This window comes from Dermacentor albipictus, chromosome 1 (assembly GCF_038994185.2).
Source record: "Dermacentor albipictus isolate Rhodes 1998 colony chromosome 1, USDA_Dalb.pri_finalv2, whole genome shotgun sequence".
NCBI classification, from domain to species: Eukaryota; Metazoa; Arthropoda; class Arachnida; order Ixodida; family Ixodidae; genus Dermacentor; species Dermacentor albipictus.
The window spans coordinates 503,860,522-503,879,785 of NC_091821.1; the positions used below are offsets into that span (position 1 = coordinate 503,860,522).

The window sequence follows — 19,264 nt, forward strand, 5'->3', positions numbered from 1 at the left end:
CCAGAAGAAGTAAAGAAAGCCTTAGGAGCTATGCAAAGGGGGAAGGCAGCTGGGGAGGATCAGGTAACAGCAGATTTGCTAAAGGATGGTGGTCAGATTGTTCTAGAGAAACTGGCCACCCTGTATACGCAATGCCTCATAACCTCGAGCGTACCGGAATCTTGGAAGAACGCTAACATAATCCTAATTCATAAGAAAGGGGACACCAAAGACTTGAAAAATTATAGACCGATCAGCTTACTGTCCGTTGCCTACAAAGTATTTACTAAGGTAATCGCAAATAGAATCAGGAACACCTTAGACTTCTGTCAACCAAGGACCAGGCAGGATTCCGTAAAGGCTACTCAACAATAGACCATATTCACACTATCAATCAAGTGATAGAGAAATGTGGAGAATATAACCAACCTTTATATATAGCTTTCATTGATTACGAGAAAGCGTTTGATTCAGTCGAAACCTCAGCAGTCATGGAGGCATTACGGAATCGGGGTGTAGATGAGCCATATGTAAAAATACTGGAAGATATCTATAGCGGCTCCACAGCCACCGTAGTCCTCCACAAAAAAAAGCAATAAAATCCCTATAAAGAAAGGCGTCAGGCAGGGAGATACGATATCCCCAATGCTATTCACAGCATGTTTACAGGAGGTATTCAGAGGCCTGGAGTGGGAAGAATTGGGCATAAAAGTTGATGGAGAATACCTCAGCAACTTGAGATTCGCTGATGATATTGCCTTGCTTAGTAACTCAGGAGACCAATTGCAATGCATGCTCACTGACCTGGAGAGGCAAAGCAGAAGGGTGGGTCTGAAAATTAATCTGCAGAAAACTAAAGTATTGTTTAACAGTCTCGGAAGAGAACAGCAGCTTAAGATAGGTAGCGAAGCACTGGAAGCGGTAAGGGAATACATCTACTTAGGGCAGGTAGTGACCACGGATCCGGATCATGAGACTGAAATAGCCAGAAGAATAAGAATGGGTTGGGGTGCGTTTGGCAGGCATTCTCAAATCATGAACAGCAGGTTGCCATTATCCCTCAAGAGAAAAGTGTATAATAGCTGTGTCTTACCAGTGCTCACCTACGGGGCAGAAACCTGGAGGCTTACGAAAAGGGTTCTGCTGAAATTGAGGACGACGCAACGAGCTATGGAAAGAAGAATGATGGGTGTAACGTTAAGGGATAAGAAAAGAGCAGTTTGGGTGAGGCAACAAACGCGGGTAAACGACATCTTAGTTGAAATCAAGAAAAAGAAATGGGCATGTGCCGGACATGTAATGAGGAGGGAAGATAACCGATGGTCACTAAGGGTTACGAACTGGATTCCAAGGGAAGGGAAGCGTAGCAGGGGGCGGCAGAAAGTTAGGTGGGCGGATGACATTAAGACGTTTGCAGGGACAACATGGCCACAATTAGTACATGACCGGGGTAGTTGGAGAAGTATGGGAGAGGCCTTTGCCCTGCAGTGGGCGTAACTAGGATGATGATGATGATGATGATGATGATGATGATGATGATGATGCCTTCAATGTCTGGAAGTATTTGGAAGCTATCCTTTTGCTTATTTTTAAAAAGAAATAGTCATGCTGCCACTATGTGTGGACTGGTCTTCCCATATTATTGCATAGCTTTGGGTACCTATTTTCTGATCGGGAATTTCACTTGTTAGCCAGGTTTCTGTGATTGCTACGAAGTCAGGTTCAAGATCCAGTAAAAAAAAAATTCAAGCAAATGTGATTTGTTCAGAATACTTCACACATTTCAATTTATAAAGGATACCTCTAATGCTGGTGGCGCTGTAGTTTGGGTACCTTGCCTTTCTGTTTTTTTTTCCCTTGTTTTTTTTCCACAACATTTACTTCAGAGCCGACAGGAACCACATCATTGCTATCTTCATCCCAGCACAAAACTTTGGCAATAATCCGAAGTTTGTCATGTCATAATGTAAAGTCACCTTTTCTCCCCATGGTATAACAGAGTTCATGCCATGTGTGTGATCTTATCATAATGGGCCCACTTTACTATCAGAGTTATAGTGATTACTGATGTGGAAGTACAGCAGCTGTGTCTTGTGTGGGAGCGATAACACAACTTTGCTGAACGAAGTCGCAGGCCGAAAGTGAAATGATGCGTACACGGCAATATTCTGTGTTTCCACCGGTGGGCACCACCATCGAGCTGGGTGTTCATAGCTTCACTGATAAGCAGGCCTTGTGTATAAAGATGCCTTGCATCTAAAGTGTTGGCTGTACTTGTGCCTTACATTTGCATCATTTTCTTGGATATGAAACTGTGTTCTGTTCAGAAGTGTCAAATATTGCTGCTTGACCTATTCTGCACCAGAAAGAGGAATTATATTCTGCTAGGAATCTGTCTGTGATGCAGAGGTAAAAGCAAAGCCAGAACAGCTTTACAAAATGAACTTTAAAACTTAATTTCCTGAACACTAAAAAAAGAAAATTGAGCTGGACTGACAGAGTGTACTTCAGGAATAGGCTGGTCTTTCCAGGAGATAAAACTTGGTAAAGCACAAAGGTCGCAAAAGGTAAAAAGAATTTGAAATTCCATCACGAGATCCTCATGATTTCGCAGAGTTTATCAGTGTGTGTTTCGCACTAGGTAAGTAGTTGGAACAGCAAAAAGGAAGCAGAAAAGACATAAGCAGGTAACTTTTGGTAACTGTTACTGCTTAAATACAGCTAAAATACACAAAAATGTTGTAAAGTTGTGACACCAACCTGACATAATCAATGTCAATGTTACAGTATGTTTAGTGAGGTGGAGTTTGGTTTTCAGATTCTTTGCCAAGTATTAACATTTTTCTGCCATACAAATGCGAATGAGCATTTATGCAGATGTGGTAATTTACCTCTCTAATTTGATTTAGCGCACCTGTTGCATGAAGAAATGATACTGCAGACGGCAGAATTTCTTGCATAAATTTCTCAAATGTTCACATGTTTCATTTTGCCATAGCAGACAAAGTGAGACTACACAGGAATTGTTGAAAAAATACTATTTCAGGAACGGTGAAGTGTCTATTTTGCTTCATAATACATAGCAAGTTAGGCCTTAATAGTGAAGGCATAAATGTTCTTCATATGATACCAATGTAGGTGCATTGCCCTTCCACCTTTTATAGATTTGCTGCTTTGATCTTGAGTGTAGCATTGGACCTGTCCAATCCTTCTGCTGATCCCCTGTAATACTTTGAACTTAGAAAACTGTGAACTGAACTATTTGAAGATCCAGGGCTGCCATTTTATTTCGCTTGTGTGTGTGTCAATGTCAGTGCAATTCGATGTCAAAGTCTCACGGGGCCTTTTACATACGGTGCGATGCAGATTCCCGAGACGTGGAGCAACCCCAGTGGGAAGTTTCATGTGGGGCTCAAGTTTGCCTACGAGCTCTACCCAAAGTGCCTCAAGGAGCGGGTTCAGGTGCGGACCTCGCTTTCTTCTGTGGAGCTTCTTTTGCTAGTTGTTTACTGACACTGGGGCACTGTGGAGAGCAACGGAAACATTTGCTGACATTCTCTGCTTGCTGGTGAAATGTTGGGAGCCAGCAGCACCAACAGGGCTGGCCAAGCTGAATTGCAATTTTTAAGAAAAAAAAAACAAATTGCCTCACCGTTGAATGCAAAGATAAATGTAACATCCTGAAGCTCTGTTCATTGCTGTGATGTTTGCGAAATTGTGTGTGCCTGAGAAATTTTCAAAAGCACAGTACAGCGTTCGGGATTCTGTTACAGTTATGCATTGATTCTACAGTGTAGGTCACAGTGCATTAGCAAAATCCACATAGTTGAAGACATCCAAAAATTCTGCACTTTAAATGTTTGGTGACTGCTCTTAAAGTAAACCAGTGATGAAACAGCTGCGCCTGTTGCGTCAAACTGCGCCTAGAGCTGGCCTTTGCTCCATTCTGTGCCAAAGCATGCATAAGAGCGAAGCCCTCATTTCGTCGATGCTTCGCAGCTAGCAAAACTGAAATGATAACCAACAGCATGCTATCATCATCATCATAGAAGAAAGCAAAGGCTCGTCTATAGAGTTTATCACTATATGGTGAGAAACTGTATATATGGTCCTGCCCGATTCATAATTCGCGCATTTCTCTCTGATGGACATGCAATGTAGTGCTGCTGTACTGTCTCGCTGGCACTTTATTTTGGTGTTCATCAAATCTGCTTGGTACAGCACAGTTTGCTAAGGAAGTGAGCTTTTTTAATGTTTATGGGTGATAGCAGGGCTTTACAAAAGAGCCACTGTGATCAGAATCGCATGTGGTGCATAGTGAAGAATGCTATTAGCGAATGAGGTTGAATGTAGTACATGGTGAGAGCCGCTGCTTTGATGGGTGCTGCCATGTTCTTTGACGCAAAACTTTTGTGCCAAGTTTGGGCATGGCTCTGTCAGGTGGTATATCCCCTAGGTAAACAGGAATTGTGTCACTAGCCCCAGTTTCCCTGGTGCTTGATAGACCAGGCTTCTGAATAAAAAAAAAAGTTAAGCTTGCTGTTGTGACAATGGCTTTGTTGATGAGCAAGGGGGAGACAGCTATACCACTTGTCATCTGCTCTGATGCTGCTGGAATGACCCTCTACCTTTCTCCCTCCTACCCTCTCTTTCTTTTAATCCCATCCCCCCCACCCTGCTGGCGCTGAGCCGTGCTCCCGCATGGGTTGCAGAAGATAGTGCCAGCCTTTCCTCCTTTCCCACAAGAACCACTTCTCTCTCTGATGCACTCGACAAGTGGGCGATTTTTTCAGCAGACGCACGAGGAAACTAGCACAAGTTGCGTTTGCTTCTACAGTCTGTTTTATTTTAACCCTTTGAAGGTCAGTGACGTAAACATATGGCGCTGCGAAGAAGTCCAAAATGGTCAATGCCGTATATTTATGGTGCCGTCTGTACATTTAAAAAGTGCGCCAATTTCGTAACTTTTTTTTTCCTGGCATGTGCTGCCACTATGTGGGAATACGGGGATGTTTTTTTTCACCCCTCCCTCTCTCAGTTTTCATTGCATGGTTTGTTTTGGAGCTAGTTTGCTCCGGCACGTCAATATACTACTGCTCGCGCATTGGTGCGCACGCTGCTGGGTGACGGTTTGGATTTTGTCCCACGGGCGGTTTTGGCTTCTTGCGCTCGCAAAACTGATGGCTATCTCGTTATTAATCGCTCAAAGGGCTATCGCCTGTTTCTCGCTCATTTAGTGCTCGCAGGGGTGTGTATAGGAAGGATGCCGCTGTGCATGAGTTTCCTTTTTTTTTCTGTTTTTTGGAGACTCGTGGAAACTAATCGCTTCTAATTGGCAATAAGATGATTAGCAGAAGTTTGTTACACATTTTGCTTTTTTGACGGGCACACAACCACAGTTTTCTTGAGTGTGCTCACTTACGCAGTTTGATTACGCTATGGACATAAATATTAGTGTAAGAGCAGGAACATTTGAGACTTGCGAAACATTCTTGTGTGTGCATTTTCTGAGGCTTGAACTATGTGTATAACGATGCATCAATTTCTTAATTCTTAAAAGTTTACTTCCTTTTATATTGTGGTTATTCGTGAATAAGCAGTACATATATACCAATGCAAAATATTTTTTTCTCACTTTACGGTCACCTTAGAAAAATTGAGGATAAATTTTTTTCGAAATAGGTCCCTCAGAACAATTGGAATCTCCAATAAAATAAATTGACCCTGGGCGTTCGTATATGGTGAAAGAAATCGACCCTGAAAGGGTTAACAGCTCTCATTTTCAGCTTCTTTAGTTTTGTAATGGCAATTTCTGTTTGTGTTGTGGTTAGTCATGTATTGAATAAATGCCAGCAATGCATCCGTGTTTGCTAAAATTGTACCCTATTTTTGTTATGATACGTGAGCCAGCATGCCATAGCAAGTGGTTATTTTGTTTTGGCAGGACAATAACAGGCAGTGAAATGTGCTTTATTTTGCAAATTTTATTAGCAACGTTTGTACTGCAAGAGGTACAATACACAAAAAAATATTGCCGATCTGAGTATGTCGCATTTACAGTACAAACTGCACATTTTATAGGTGCATGTACATAAAGCTTCTTACAGGTTCTGAATAGCAAAAGTCATATTCTTTCCATGTGACAGTCTTACCAACGAAAATCATTTGTCGCGGCAATTATCTCTGATTACCTATGCAAAAAAAAATATCATTGAGTGAGACCAGTTGAAATGCTGAAGACAGCATATTTCACATACCCAAACACAGACAAGACAAATTCGGGGGAGGTGTAGCTTCCTTGCTGGGGCTGTGGTTGGGAAGAAATGGAGGTAATAAGTTATATTGTCGCAAGATGCGAAGAACAGTACACAGGACAACGGTGCGAAAAAGAAATGCAAGCTCTATATTAAGAGACTCGAGAATAAAAGGCCATGCTAACTTTATCCTCTTCGGAGAGAGACATGCTTGCTGTCGTGTCCCTCACTTCGTTCTCTTCTGTGGCTGTTAGCTTGTTTAGTCGTGACAGCCTCCCTTCCAAGAAAGCATCATACCGATGCTTTATCATGACGACACCAGGATCTGGCCACGCTTATGCTGTAGTGAATTCATTTGTACAAAGTAGGCTTCATCCAGACCACCTGCACAATCTTCGATGTATGCCGTCAATGCCTTCAGGAATGTGAACTATCGGAAATGACTTCATAGTTGAAGTCAGAGAGATGTTGGATAATTATGTCCGGGCTGAAGTACCGCCTCAATAGTTTCTCTGAAAGGCCATGATGGTGAACAGGAGTCTAGACCCAAACTCGCTCTCCAGGCTGGTAAGAGAATTCTCGGTGGCGAAGGTTATAGTGCCCTGCATCGTACTCCTGCTGCCAACGAATGCATATGCATGCAAGTTGTCTGGCTTCTTGAGTGCGCTGAGTAATGTAGTCAGCATCAGTTTTGACTCCATTGCATCCATGTTTATGTGGCAACATTGCGTCCAGCATGGTTGTGACATCACAATCAGGGAGAAGGCGGAAGGATGTTATCCTCGTTGTCTCTTGCTGAGCCGTATGCTAAATTGTATGGCTGAACATATTGTATGCAAAGGTGCCATACAGCAATATCTCGTCCCAGTTTTTATGCTCCATGTCAACGTACCATGCAAAGCATATCTGCAAGTGTCTTATACAGGTGTTCGTGAGTTCATTCAATTGTGGATGGTATGCCATTGCTTGCTGCTGAGAAGGGCCACTAAGTCTTAAAACAGTGTCCAATAGCTCAGCTGTGAATGCAGTTCCTCTGTCAGTTATTATTAGTGTTGGGGCGCCACGTCTCTGTACGACATTCTCTATAAGAAATCGAGCTGCTTCACTTGCTGTTCCCGCTGTAGAGCTTTGGTTTTGGCATAGTGAGTGAGATAGTCCGTGGCTGCGACAATCCATCTGTGTCCCATAGTAGAGGTAGAAAATGGGCCTAGCAGATCCATTCTAACTTCAACCAATGGAGTTCTGGGTACCTCGATAGGATGTAGGGAGCCTGCTGGTTTGACGGCTGGCACTTTCCGCCGCTGGCAATCAAAGGCATGTCCGGATGTACTGTTGAACGATCACTGTCAATCTTGGCCAGTACAGTCGACTCCCGATAATTCGAAGCTGCTTAATTGGAATTTTTGGTTAATTAGAAGTGAAGTGCTGGTCCCGTCCGTTTTGCATGTAATCGTACAGATGAAATCGCTCGATAATTCGAAGTCCTCATCCAGTAATATTGTTTAATTGGAAGTTAATTTTCAGCTGGGATCCTCGAGGTGACCGTCATTCTTTGGTAGAATGTGCAATTTTTCAAGTGTTGCAACAGTTCCGTGCTCCGCGTTGGTGTCATCGCCACTGCAGCCGCCCGCAACGGCATCCTTCTTGGAGCGGCGCGATTATTCATTGCTACGGCTGCCGTGGCCTCCGCAATCAACTCCGGCGGGAGGCAAAGCGGCTCCCACCTGAGGCTACGCGCGGCTCCCGCGCGTGGCCGGAGCTGATCGCGGAGGCCACGCGGGTGCCATAGATGCACGCAGCGCTGCATACTGGCAGTGGCGAGATTGTGCGAGATTAGTCTTGCAGCGTGCGCAGCGTATGTTGAGGCGTTTGTTGGTCGAGCGCCTTTGTGCGGGAAGCTCGTAGGCTAGGTTGTTCCACGGGTGATTCGGAATTGACAGTACCTAGTCGCGCAGTTTATAGCCATGGCAAGCTGTGGCTCTTATCGCACGCTTGACCTGTCAACGAAAGTCGAGGTTTTGAAGGAAGTTGAGAAGGGAGGTGCCGCCAAACAAGACATGGCGTGGAAGTACGGGATCAAGCCGAACACTCTCTCAAACTACATCAAGAACAAGCGCACAATAATGGATGCATTTGAGAACGACAAGTTCAAGACTTCTCGGAAGCGAATGCGCACCGGCGCTTACCCAGAGTTGGAGAAGGCTCTGCTGGTTTGGATTAGGGAGGCCAGGAGCAACAAGCTTCCTCTCAGCGGAGACATCGTTGCGATGAAAGTCCGAACGCTTTCAGCAATGTTGGGGATCGATGACTTCGTTTCGTCAGATGGATGGCTGACGCGCTTTAAAGATCGCCATGACCTGGTTTTCAAAAGCGTGTGTGGTGAAAAAGCGTCCGTTAACCAGGAAACATACGCCACGTGGAAGGACGGAAAGCTGCGTGAATATCTCGCCGAATACAGACCGGAAGACATCTTCAATGCAAATGAGACTGCACACTTCTATCGGCTTCTACCAGAGAAGACCCTGACATTCAAGGACGACGACTGTGCTGGGGGCAAACGCAGCAAGGAGAGAGTGTCGGTGCTGATCGCGGCAAACATGACTGGCACGGAACGATGTCGCTTACTTGTGATCGGGAAAGCCGTGAAGCCGAGATGTTTTAAAGGCGTGAAGACGCTGCCTGTGGACTATGAGGCGAACAAAAAAGCGTGGATGACGGCCGAAATCTTCAAGAGCTGGATAAGCAAATTGGACCGCAAGTTTGCTGCTTCGAACCGCAAGGTGTTGTTCCTTGTCGATCACTGCAGTGCTCACGTGAATGTGCCAGCCTTGAGTGCAATACGCCTTGCATTTTGGCCTGCAAACACAACGGCTGTTTTGCAGCCAATGGACCAAGGCATCATCAAGAATGTTAAAGTCCTGTACAGGCGGCACCTCCTCGAGTGCATGATTTTGTGTATGGATAGCTCCACAAAGTACGAGGTGAGCCTGCTTAGTGCCATCCACATGTTGGCGCGAGCATGGGATCGTGTGGAGCAAGAAACAATCGCAAACGGCTTCAGGGCTTGCGGTTATGTGGCAGCTTCTTCGGAGGATGCCTCTGAAATTTCAGCGGAGGAAACGTCAACAAGCGAGCTTGACGGCACTGATTTTGGTGATGCTCTCGGGGACATCAATTTTGAAGATTACGTCGCCGTAGACAAGGCGGTCAAAACGTGCTGTGCGCTGACGGATAGCGAAATTGTAGAGATTATTCGGCCCCAGGAAGCGACTGAGGAAAGCGACGATGACGTTGAAGGCGAGCCGCAACCTAAGGCTGCCGATGTAGCTCCGAGCCTTGCTCTCGCGGAGCGCTTCTTTGCCGCTGAAGGTAACGCAGAAGAAGCGTTCCGCCCCATCTACAGCCTGCAGAACTAGCTTTCAGCAGCGCGATTCGGCAAGAAGAAGCAAAGCAAGATGACTGACTATTTTTCTTAGAGAAAATACTCGATTTCGCCACAAATAAAGTGCTGTTTGTTGTGTTTTGTGCTTAATTGGAAGTTCGTCTAATTCGAAGTTTTTTGCGGTCCCCAAGAACTTCGTATTAACGGGAGTCGACTGTAATACCTTTGTCTCACTCTGTAGAGCGTTCGTGTGAAGCTTAAATGGCCGGATATTGCTCCATTTTGGTAAACGTGTAATATGTCACTCCTGAGGGATGGCGGGAGGACGAGCAAATAAGTGCTTCCTTTTGGAGAAAAGTTCACCTTATAGAGGACATCGTTGCGTAAGCAATATGTTGAATGTTATCTTTCAAAACGTTTTGGCACAGTAGAAGTGCGACCTTCCAGGAAGTTAACCCTTTGAATGTTTTTGCCGTACATGTACGGCGGCGGTTTTCTGTCTCGCAAGGTCTTTGCCGTACGGGTACAATTCCGACCCTCCGTTTGAAATTTCGCGCCATAATGACGATGTGTGTTCACCAGGAGGTGCTGCCACCTTTTAGCACTTTTAAGATGCGTTTGAAATTGGTGCTACCTTCTTGGGGAGATAAACAGAGCTGATTGCTAGCTTCAGCGCGTCGCTCAGACTGTGGCAACGCCCTTTGGCGGTTTCGGTTTCGCCGTGTGATCGCAACAGAGGCGCGTGAAACGTCATTTTTTCCTTTGTCGGCACTCTCTTGCAGGGCGGTGGAAGTTGATTTCTATCTTGATTGGTGCTGCTCTTAGCTAGTTTATAATCGCCGCTCGCGAGGTGTTCTCACTCTCAGCGGCAACGCGCTTTCGCGGTTTCGGTTCCGCTGCAACGGAGGCCAGGGTGTCTACCAACCGGGAAAACCGGGAAAACCGGGAATTCTCAGGGAATTTGAACAGTCTGGAAAAACTCAGGGAAAACTCAGGGAATTTGTGCTTCCATCAGGGAAAATTAGCTGTAACTTTATTGAAAGGGAACGAAAGTCGTGTTAATGCTGGCTCCAGTAACAGAGGAATCGCAACGAATCGTCATTGACGCCGTGTCATCGGCACGATGTATTGCCAGAGTAGTTAACGACCGATTTTCTAGACGCCCGATTTTCCGGACATGCCCGATAATTTGCACGGTTTTGCGGTACCACCACGTACTCCATATAGTCAATGTATACTGCCCTGACTGCAGGTCTGAAATGACATTAATCAAAGCCGCCACCGCCGCTATTTTGATTATCTCGCCGCCTCGAACCGGCACTCTCGCAGGCAGATCCGCTGGCAGCCGTAACCACCACCGCGGCAACGTTAGGCCTAGCTGCTTCTATGTTCGCTATTAAGCTTCTTGCCGTGCGGTGCCGTGTTTTTCATTGAAATAATTCGCCGCTATCACCAATGGCACCGACTCCGCCTTTGTAATCCTCGCGATTGGCTTTGAAACTCGCAGAGCACAGCGCGTTGCGTAATGCCAGTCTCCGAAAGTTAGCTTCGCCTCTGTACGATAGTGTTAGGCGGTGAAGCATAACAAGCGTGGGAAGGGGGAAATTGTCAAGGGACATAGTATGTATTCCTTAATTACACATGCGTGCACCCCGTCTCCTGTCACAGTACAAGCCCTGATATGCCTAATAAGCGTACTGGCAGGCCTTCAGAGCTTTTTCAGACTTGCCTGTGGTAATTTTAGCCCTTAAAGGCAGTTAAAGACATGCATTAATTTTTTTCAGACTGCCCGTTTTTTTTCGTTTTTTTTTTTTGCGGCCCCTCGGAAATCCGAAAAATCAAATGTTGACTGTACAACTGACCAAGAGGATGCTTCAGATGATCCATGCGGTGAAAGCGTGGTAGAAGGAGGATGAGAACAGAAAGGACCGACGCACTGAGGAATTAACGGGAAAGGAATTGCCGGCGCCTTTTTGAAGGAGCTTGAGCTAAAATAACTAAGTGTTGGCTGATGCTGAGACACAGGTGACCCTCATCCAAACCAAAATAAATTGTTTAAGCAGTGAAACCCAACACTGAGATGTTGTGTACGGGCTGAGAGTATGTCAGGACAGTTGAGGTTGACTTTCCAGCTGCTGAGAGAGAACCTTAATAATTAGTTATGACAAAGTTTAGGACCTCATACAGATGAGCTTGCTATCAGTTGATGGAAATAGCTGATATTAAAAAAATATTTACTTACGTATGCATCTCCTGTTCATTCGTATTTGAAAATGTTCGACTCAATTTGGAATGGGCTTTACCATTTCTTTCTCTGTGCATTTTACACCTTCCTTCTGTTTTATTTTTAAATAAAATAGATATTACTCCTTACTATTCAAACTGGATTAAGTCTTTTTTTTTTGTTTCAGTATGCTTACTAGAGAGTGACAGCATCGGGCAACGTGGTGTCGGCCTGTCTTGACATAAAACAAAGTTCTGGCTCATTCAGGGAATTTCGCAAAAGTGCTCAGGGAAAACCTGGAAAACTCAGGGAATTTGGAAATGTCAACTTGGTAGACACCGTGGAGGCGCTTGAAACGTGATTTTTATCTTTGTCGGCACGCTATCGCAGGGGCGGCGGAAGTTGATTTCTATCTTGATTGGCACTGCTCTTAGCTCGTTTATCAACGCCGCTCATGAGGTATTCTTGCTCTCTGCGGCTGTGCGGAGACTCGTGTTTCAAGGAGTACCACACTCTGAAATACCATATAACATTTCGCAGTTCTGAGTGATGCCGACACCAAAATACTGTTCCTAAATTTTTTTTTATTATTTATTCCCGACTTTATAAATTTTGTACATTCAAGATCCGCAATAAAGTAATTTGACCACCTGGGAAAGTTTTCTTCAAAATAATTCGACCCTCAAAGGGTTAAGTTCATCAGCCAAAAAGGGAGTGGTGGTCACTGACGACATCCAATGTGCGGCCATACAAATATGGGTGAAATTTCATCACCGCCCAAACCACCGCAAGACACTCTTATTCTTTGGTGGAATAATTTTATTCTGTGTGGGAAAGGCTTCTACTCGCATAAGCTATTACTTTTTCAGCGCTGTCTCGCCAAGTACAGGTCCTCAGCCCATATTGCTGGCATCGGTGTGTGTCAGTGCGCCTTCATCCAAGTGACCCAGGGCCAATAGACTTCGAAGGTGTTGTTGTAGCTCGTCGAACGCTTTCTGTTGACCTTCATGCCGTACTAATGCTAAGTCTTCTCTGGCGAGATGTGTTAACGGTGACACAATGTGTGAAAAGTACTGAAGAAAGCTGCACTAATACTACGCATAAACCTAAAAATTGTCTGACCGCCTTTTTGTCAGATGGCACAGGAAAATGGTCAATGGCAGCTATCTTTTCCGGGTCAGACCATACGCTCTCATTACTGGTAACATGGCCTAGTAAAACAAGCTGTTTGAAGCCAAAATGGCATTTTTCTGGCTTAAGCATGAGACCAGTGGACTGTATGGCTTGAAAAACAGCTTGTAGTCACCGCAAGTGCTCATCATATGTCGCAGAGAATACAATCACACCGTCCAGGTATACTAAGCACGTTTGCCACTTGAGGCCTGATAGAATGGTGTTCATTAGCCACTGAAATGTTGCCGGCGTGGAGCATAAGCTGAAGGGAAGTACCCTGAATTCATAGAGGCCATCGGGTGTCATCAACGCTGTTTTCTCACAGTCTCTTTTGTCTACTTCTATTTGCCAATAGCCGCTTCTTAGATCCATTGACTTAGATCCATTCTTAGATCCAAACTTGGGCCAACATCAACGGATAGAGGCACAATTGATAGGCTCGTAGAATCGTCCTGGTCAACAGTCATGCAGTAGGTAACATTATTGAGCTTTTCTATGTGCGCGACTGCCATACCTCTTGTAACATGCTGGCGTTCAGGGTTATAGTTTGTTGTTAGGACATCTGGGTGTCCACGAGTAATGTTAACTGCGCCTCTTGCAATTAATACCCCATGGCTAAACAGCAGAGCAGGAATTTGTTTGGCAATCATGTTTGGCAATCATGCGTAGCACGGGGCTCGCTTGCGATCACGGCATGGTCCTTTGTCTTCCTCTTCAGCACTCCCTCTTATATATAAGACGTCGCGAAGATACGCCCATCCTCTGGGTCCTTGTTCAAGACTGTCCCTTTCGTCGAAGGTCAGCAGCGTTTCTTCAGTCTGCACATACACAGGGGCACGTCTGCTTCATTACACAGGAACAAATTTCAGCGATATTTCTGCAAAACAGTGCTTTCAATTCATCTACTTCAACTCTTATTATATTTTGTTGCGGGATTTATCTTAAATATTGACACAAAAATTAACAATCCAAATTATTTTAATACATTAAAGTGACAGGTTTGAAAATGCTGCTTTCTCAAGCTGTCTTGAAACACTGATCACTTTCTTACAGCTAAATTATCTTGATCCATGAATGTCTTGTGCACTTGTCAATAAGGCACAAACAGATTAGTTTGTTCAACGTTTTTGTATACTCCTTGACTTCCTAGTTCTGCAGAATGCCTATTACAGGAAGACGATCTTCCAAAAGTTGTAAGCCATTGGTCAAGGTTCTGCGGGCATTTCCTACTCTAGAAGAATTGGTGTTGCTTAGGGGAAACATAACTTTGCGGGAACACTGGACTGCAGGGCTTGCTAAGCGCTGACCTTCCCTACGCATTGCACAGCGGCAGCATGACGACGCGAAAGCAAATTCGCTTGTTCTCAACAAAATCTGCTCGTCTGCTTAGTCGTCGGCTAACAACCGCAAACATTGCACATTGCAGATGAATATTTGATAAAGAACTGACAGCAGGTCTTTTTTTCTTTTTTTGGCAACACACAACATTTACCTGCGTAACATAAAATGCGCATGGTGCTGTAGTAGACAATGCGAAGAAAACAGCATCTGCAGTGCTTTCTGTACTACCACAATGCTCCTTCAATTGGTTTTAGTACTTTGTGAAGCTCTAAGTGACATGCAATGTCTAATCCAGAGCAGGCAAGCACAGTGTTCTCTAACTTAACCCCTTTGTCCGTGCAGCAAGCAGTCAAACATTTTCAGCGAAGATAAATTATCAGTTTTTATTCCATAAAGCCAACAGCAGTTGCCAAGATATGTTTTTGTCAGCAGGTTAACTAGCACTGACTCGACTAGGAGCTGCTGTCGATAAGTAGCTTCAATGTATTTACCAGTGGGGGAACAGCTGTGCCGAGTACAGTTCTTTGGGCCATTCTGCACCAAAACGGCATTTTAGCAGAACATTCCACTGAGCCTGTGCCAAAGGATGTATAAGAGCGAAAGCCTCCTTCCATTGATACTTCATAGCTAGCAAAACTGAAATCAAAACCAGCAGTACACTATCATCATCATCATAGAAGGAAGCAGAGGCCCGTCTATAGAGGTTCTCACTACCTATAGAGGTTCTCACTATAGAGGTTCTCACTGGGAAACTTTATGGGCTCGTCAGAGTCGTCTGGTTCGTAATTTGCGAATTTTTCTCTGGCGGACGTACAGTGTAGTGCTGCTGTACTGTTTTGCTGGCGCTTTATTTCGGTGTTCATCGAACCCACCTGTATGGTACCGTGGAGTTTGCAGGAGGAGGATGTCACATTTTAGGATTAAAGCTTTCTCAATGTTTATGGCTGATAGCGAGGCTTTGCAAAAGAGCCGCTGCAATCAGAATCGCACGTGATGCATGGTTAAGAACGGTGTTAGCAAATGGGATCGAATGTGGTACACCGCGAGAGCCGGCACTTTGATGTGTGCCGCCATGTTTGTTGATGCAAGACTTTTGCGTCCAGATTGGGGCGCTACGCTACTTCGATGACATAGCGTCTCTAACACAAATGCAGAACCCTATTTGTGTCTTGCGCATGTGCAGTTGCGCTAATGCTATAAAAAAAATTTTTTTTTCGACGACAGAATCTTTGCGGCCCCTATTTGAAGACTCCCTAATGTGCATGGCATGACATGAGTATATTGCGTGATGTCATGGAGTGCACACTTGATCGGTGAGCCTTCGCCTGCTAGCCATGTCGCACTGTGTTGCATGCTGGGTTAACAAACCTGTGTTTGTTGACTATCTGTCTGTGGTGCCTTCTCTGCGTTGTATCGACGAACCCGGCTATAGTGCCCTTAGTACATCGCGGTGTGGTGGAGCGTCGTGTCCTTTCCTGACTGCGCTTGCAGGGTAAGCCTTGCACCAATCCATCTTCACAACATATTCACTATATCGGTTAAAATTTGCACGGTATATGTGTCAAAGATTGGGGTAGGACTACTTGCACTCCCCGAACCGGAAGAGGTGGGGCGACAACAGACCAACCCCGCGTGCATTTATGGATGGTTCGACTGCTGACGGCAATACGGTCCATGCCTAATCGACCATGGACCAGAGGCATGAGACAGGAGGCAGCATAAAAAGAAACACTCAGTTTAATAAAATAAAGTCATGCCAGTGACATGATCAAAAAGAAAGAATAAGCAAACTGTGAGCAGATGGGTCAAGCTTGGCGGAAGGCGAGCGGGTCACACGCAACTCTGTCTGACGTGACGCGCAACACAAGCCCCCCACGGGGGAATTTCTAACACTTGTGAAATAATTTTAAAAATATGCGGTGCAAATGAAAAATACACGCGACAATAAAAGTGGCAAACACTACACTAGCAGAACATACAAAAATGAACACGCCATGAATAAGGAAATGAAAGATGAAGCGTGATTAAAAGAAAAAAATAGTCCGGTGGAAAGTTCTGATAGCAGGTTGGAACACGAGGCTTATCTGTGGCATGCTCGCCGAGATCCCGATCTGAAGAGCGTCGGGTTGCTGGTACCTCACTGCCGAAGATCTTGATGGACTTGCACCATCTGTCGATCTACCGGCGAAGACTCTAGCCTGGGGGTTTCAGCCTGCCGGCCACATCTTCAGCTGGCTCTGGGTGCACGACCAAGCCGCTCCGTCTTGCAAACTACTCTGCTCGCTTGCCATGGCTAGCTCGTCCCTCGTCACGCTCTGACGACCCACGTGACCAACTGGTCCGGCGAGCTCAGGAACAATAAGGAGCTTGCCTCCCCACCACCGTGTAAGTGGCGCTGCAGCTGCAGCGGCAGTGGCAGCCATCTCGAGGTAAACTGACAATATAGTAAGCACACGTGCATTGGGCCCTGCGCCAAAAGTGCTTGTGGCTGCACCAAATTGGCGGTTTGCCTGTGCCGGGACCTGTGCTAAAAATGTGAAATGGCTGTTCCACCACTGGTAAACTCTTTCACTTACATTGTCACTTTAAACCACATCAAGCTTATTTCTAACAGACAAATGCAGCCTGTGTACCCTCTGCTTGGTGGAGGCTAGTAACTAAGGAGACGAGCAAGAATCACGCTGTATGACAGAGCACTTCTGCAATCCCTTCTAATACTCCAGCACAGTCTCAACGCCATGTTGCTGCCTTGCTTACAGAGATAACCACCCATTTATCTATTCCTGCAAAATGTGCTCATCTCTCTAGTTGAGCCTGCTCCTGTGATAGTGTTGCTACCAATGCCTGAATTATGTGTTAGCAACTTGCTTGTATTCGGGATGATGTGCAAGTAGAGGTGGCTTCTCACGAACTCTTGTCATCTGCAGAAGGCATATAAGGAGCGTGAGTGGTCCCCGGCCCATGGTCCAGCTCAAGCCAAGGCTTCCAAGAACTTGCAGGAGCTGGAAGGGAGCCAGGGCACCAATACTTCACAGGTGTGTGCATGCAGCAGCTGCTTGGGTGAGCAACTGGGTGGCACTTGTGCATCAGGGTTACCTGCTGCTGTTGCACGTCCTCAAGGCCTTCCACGAGCTCTGTTGCATATTATATAGTTGGGGTTATAGAAATACTGTTGTAATGTCCTTAGTGAATAGTACGACTGGTTAGTGACATTTCATGAAATTGATGCCCGTACCACACGGGTGAGGTTAATGCCATTGAAAGTGTAAGACCTTAAGTTTCTTATATTTCGGTAGCTACTACACACGCATACTTAATGACATGAAACGTCATGATGGCGATAGCTGCTGTGAAACAGGTAAGTTTGCTTGCCAATTGTAATACAATAAAAACAGTTATTTAGAGTGCAAATGTTTAAGAAATGGCATGAAAAACCGTAATGGGCATATTTTATTTAACTTCAGGAATCTCATTGTTGCACCCAGCTGTAAACTGTCTGAAGCCGACACTAGCTGAATGGCCAATCCATAGCGTAGCGAAAGCATTAAAATGTGAAAAATGGCACTCACAATTTCAAAGCATTCAAGCAGCAATCCTGAAGACTTTGACCATGTGCTTCAGTTTGTTGTGGCATATGTGCTTCTTCGAGCCAAACATCGAGCCAAACGTCGAGAAACTTGAAGGCTTCAGTGTGAGGCCAACAAGGCAAGAAGTCGCCACCATGCAATCAAACAGCTTCCGGCTAACGTGCTTACAATTAGTGCTGTAGTCGTGTGTAGCGACAGTATCGCCTGCTGACCTCTATAAATAAAGAGCTCCTTTTAAAAAAAGTGAGGTAATATATGAGCTGTTTTTATCTACAAGCTTAATATCATCGGAATGTTTTCACCACGGCCTTGGCGGGAAAATTGAAACGAGAATACGCATTTGATGGCTGAGTGGGTTGTAATAATTGTGCGAAAAACACACTGCGAAAAAAGAGCTCTTTTTAAAAGAAAGTGAAGAATATATTAATTGTTCTTCACTAAGAATTCGTTTAGTCTCGTCGGAATGTGGACACATTGGAAACTAGAATACACATTTGATGGCCTAGTGAGTTATGAGAACGCATTCCGTTGCAAATGCTATTAAGCTTTAATGCCGCTAAGCATGCCTGTCTGGCAGACAGCAAATGGTATTAAATTTTAAGAAGAAGCTTTAGCTCGGGTGCTCCTATCTAAATACATGTAAAAGGAGAATTCGTTTTTCTCGGTAACCACTGCACCAAATTTGACGAGGTTTGTTGCATTTAAAACAAAAACTTAAAATCTAGTGACTGTTGGTTTCGAACTTTTGAGTTAGATCGTAAATTTTTTATTAAAAATTGGCAAAAATTTAAAATTTTCAGAAAATGAAACTATTAAGTTTTACAACTCTGTGACTCAACAACGAAAAATGATAATACAATTCTGTGAAATGCATCTAATAGCACATCGACAACATTGATATGTTACACATGAATATCAAAAACTTTAGTAATGTGGAAATAAAGCTTTTGCAGAACCCTTGTAACAAATTCACGTAAGATGTAAGATGACATATCGAATTTGTCTGCTTTCAATGATCTAATGGATGCCTTTTACAGAACCACGATATCTGTTCTTGATGCAGAGCTACAAATTTGTAAACTTCGCGCTTCTATATTTTTCACTGTCGAATATTTGAAAATCTTTTAAACAAAATTCACACCCTAAATCGAAATTCCGTTTCCAACAGTCATTAGAATTTAACTTTCTCTCTCAACTGCAACAATTCATAGAAATTGGTACAGGGGTTATCGAAAAAAAAAAAAAACAACGTTTTTGCATTTTACATGTATTTGAATAGGCCATGTCGGAGTTGGGCCCGAGCTGAAGCTTCCTCTTAAGGCAT

General features: G+C 44.6%; 1 protein-coding gene across 1 annotated transcript in view; it reads left to right on the forward strand.

The window, feature by feature from the left end:
* TppII (Tripeptidyl-peptidase II) overlaps positions 1-19,264 on the forward strand; it is a 263,290-nt gene that overhangs the window by 26,809 nt on the left and 217,217 nt on the right. The window contains exons 3-4 of the mRNA XM_065443152.1: positions 3,346-3,441; positions 17,281-17,388. Of these exons, the coding sequence (XP_065299224.1) occupies positions 3,346-3,441; positions 17,281-17,388 (204 nt within the window). The remainder of the gene's footprint in view (positions 1-3,345; positions 3,442-17,280; positions 17,389-19,264) is intronic.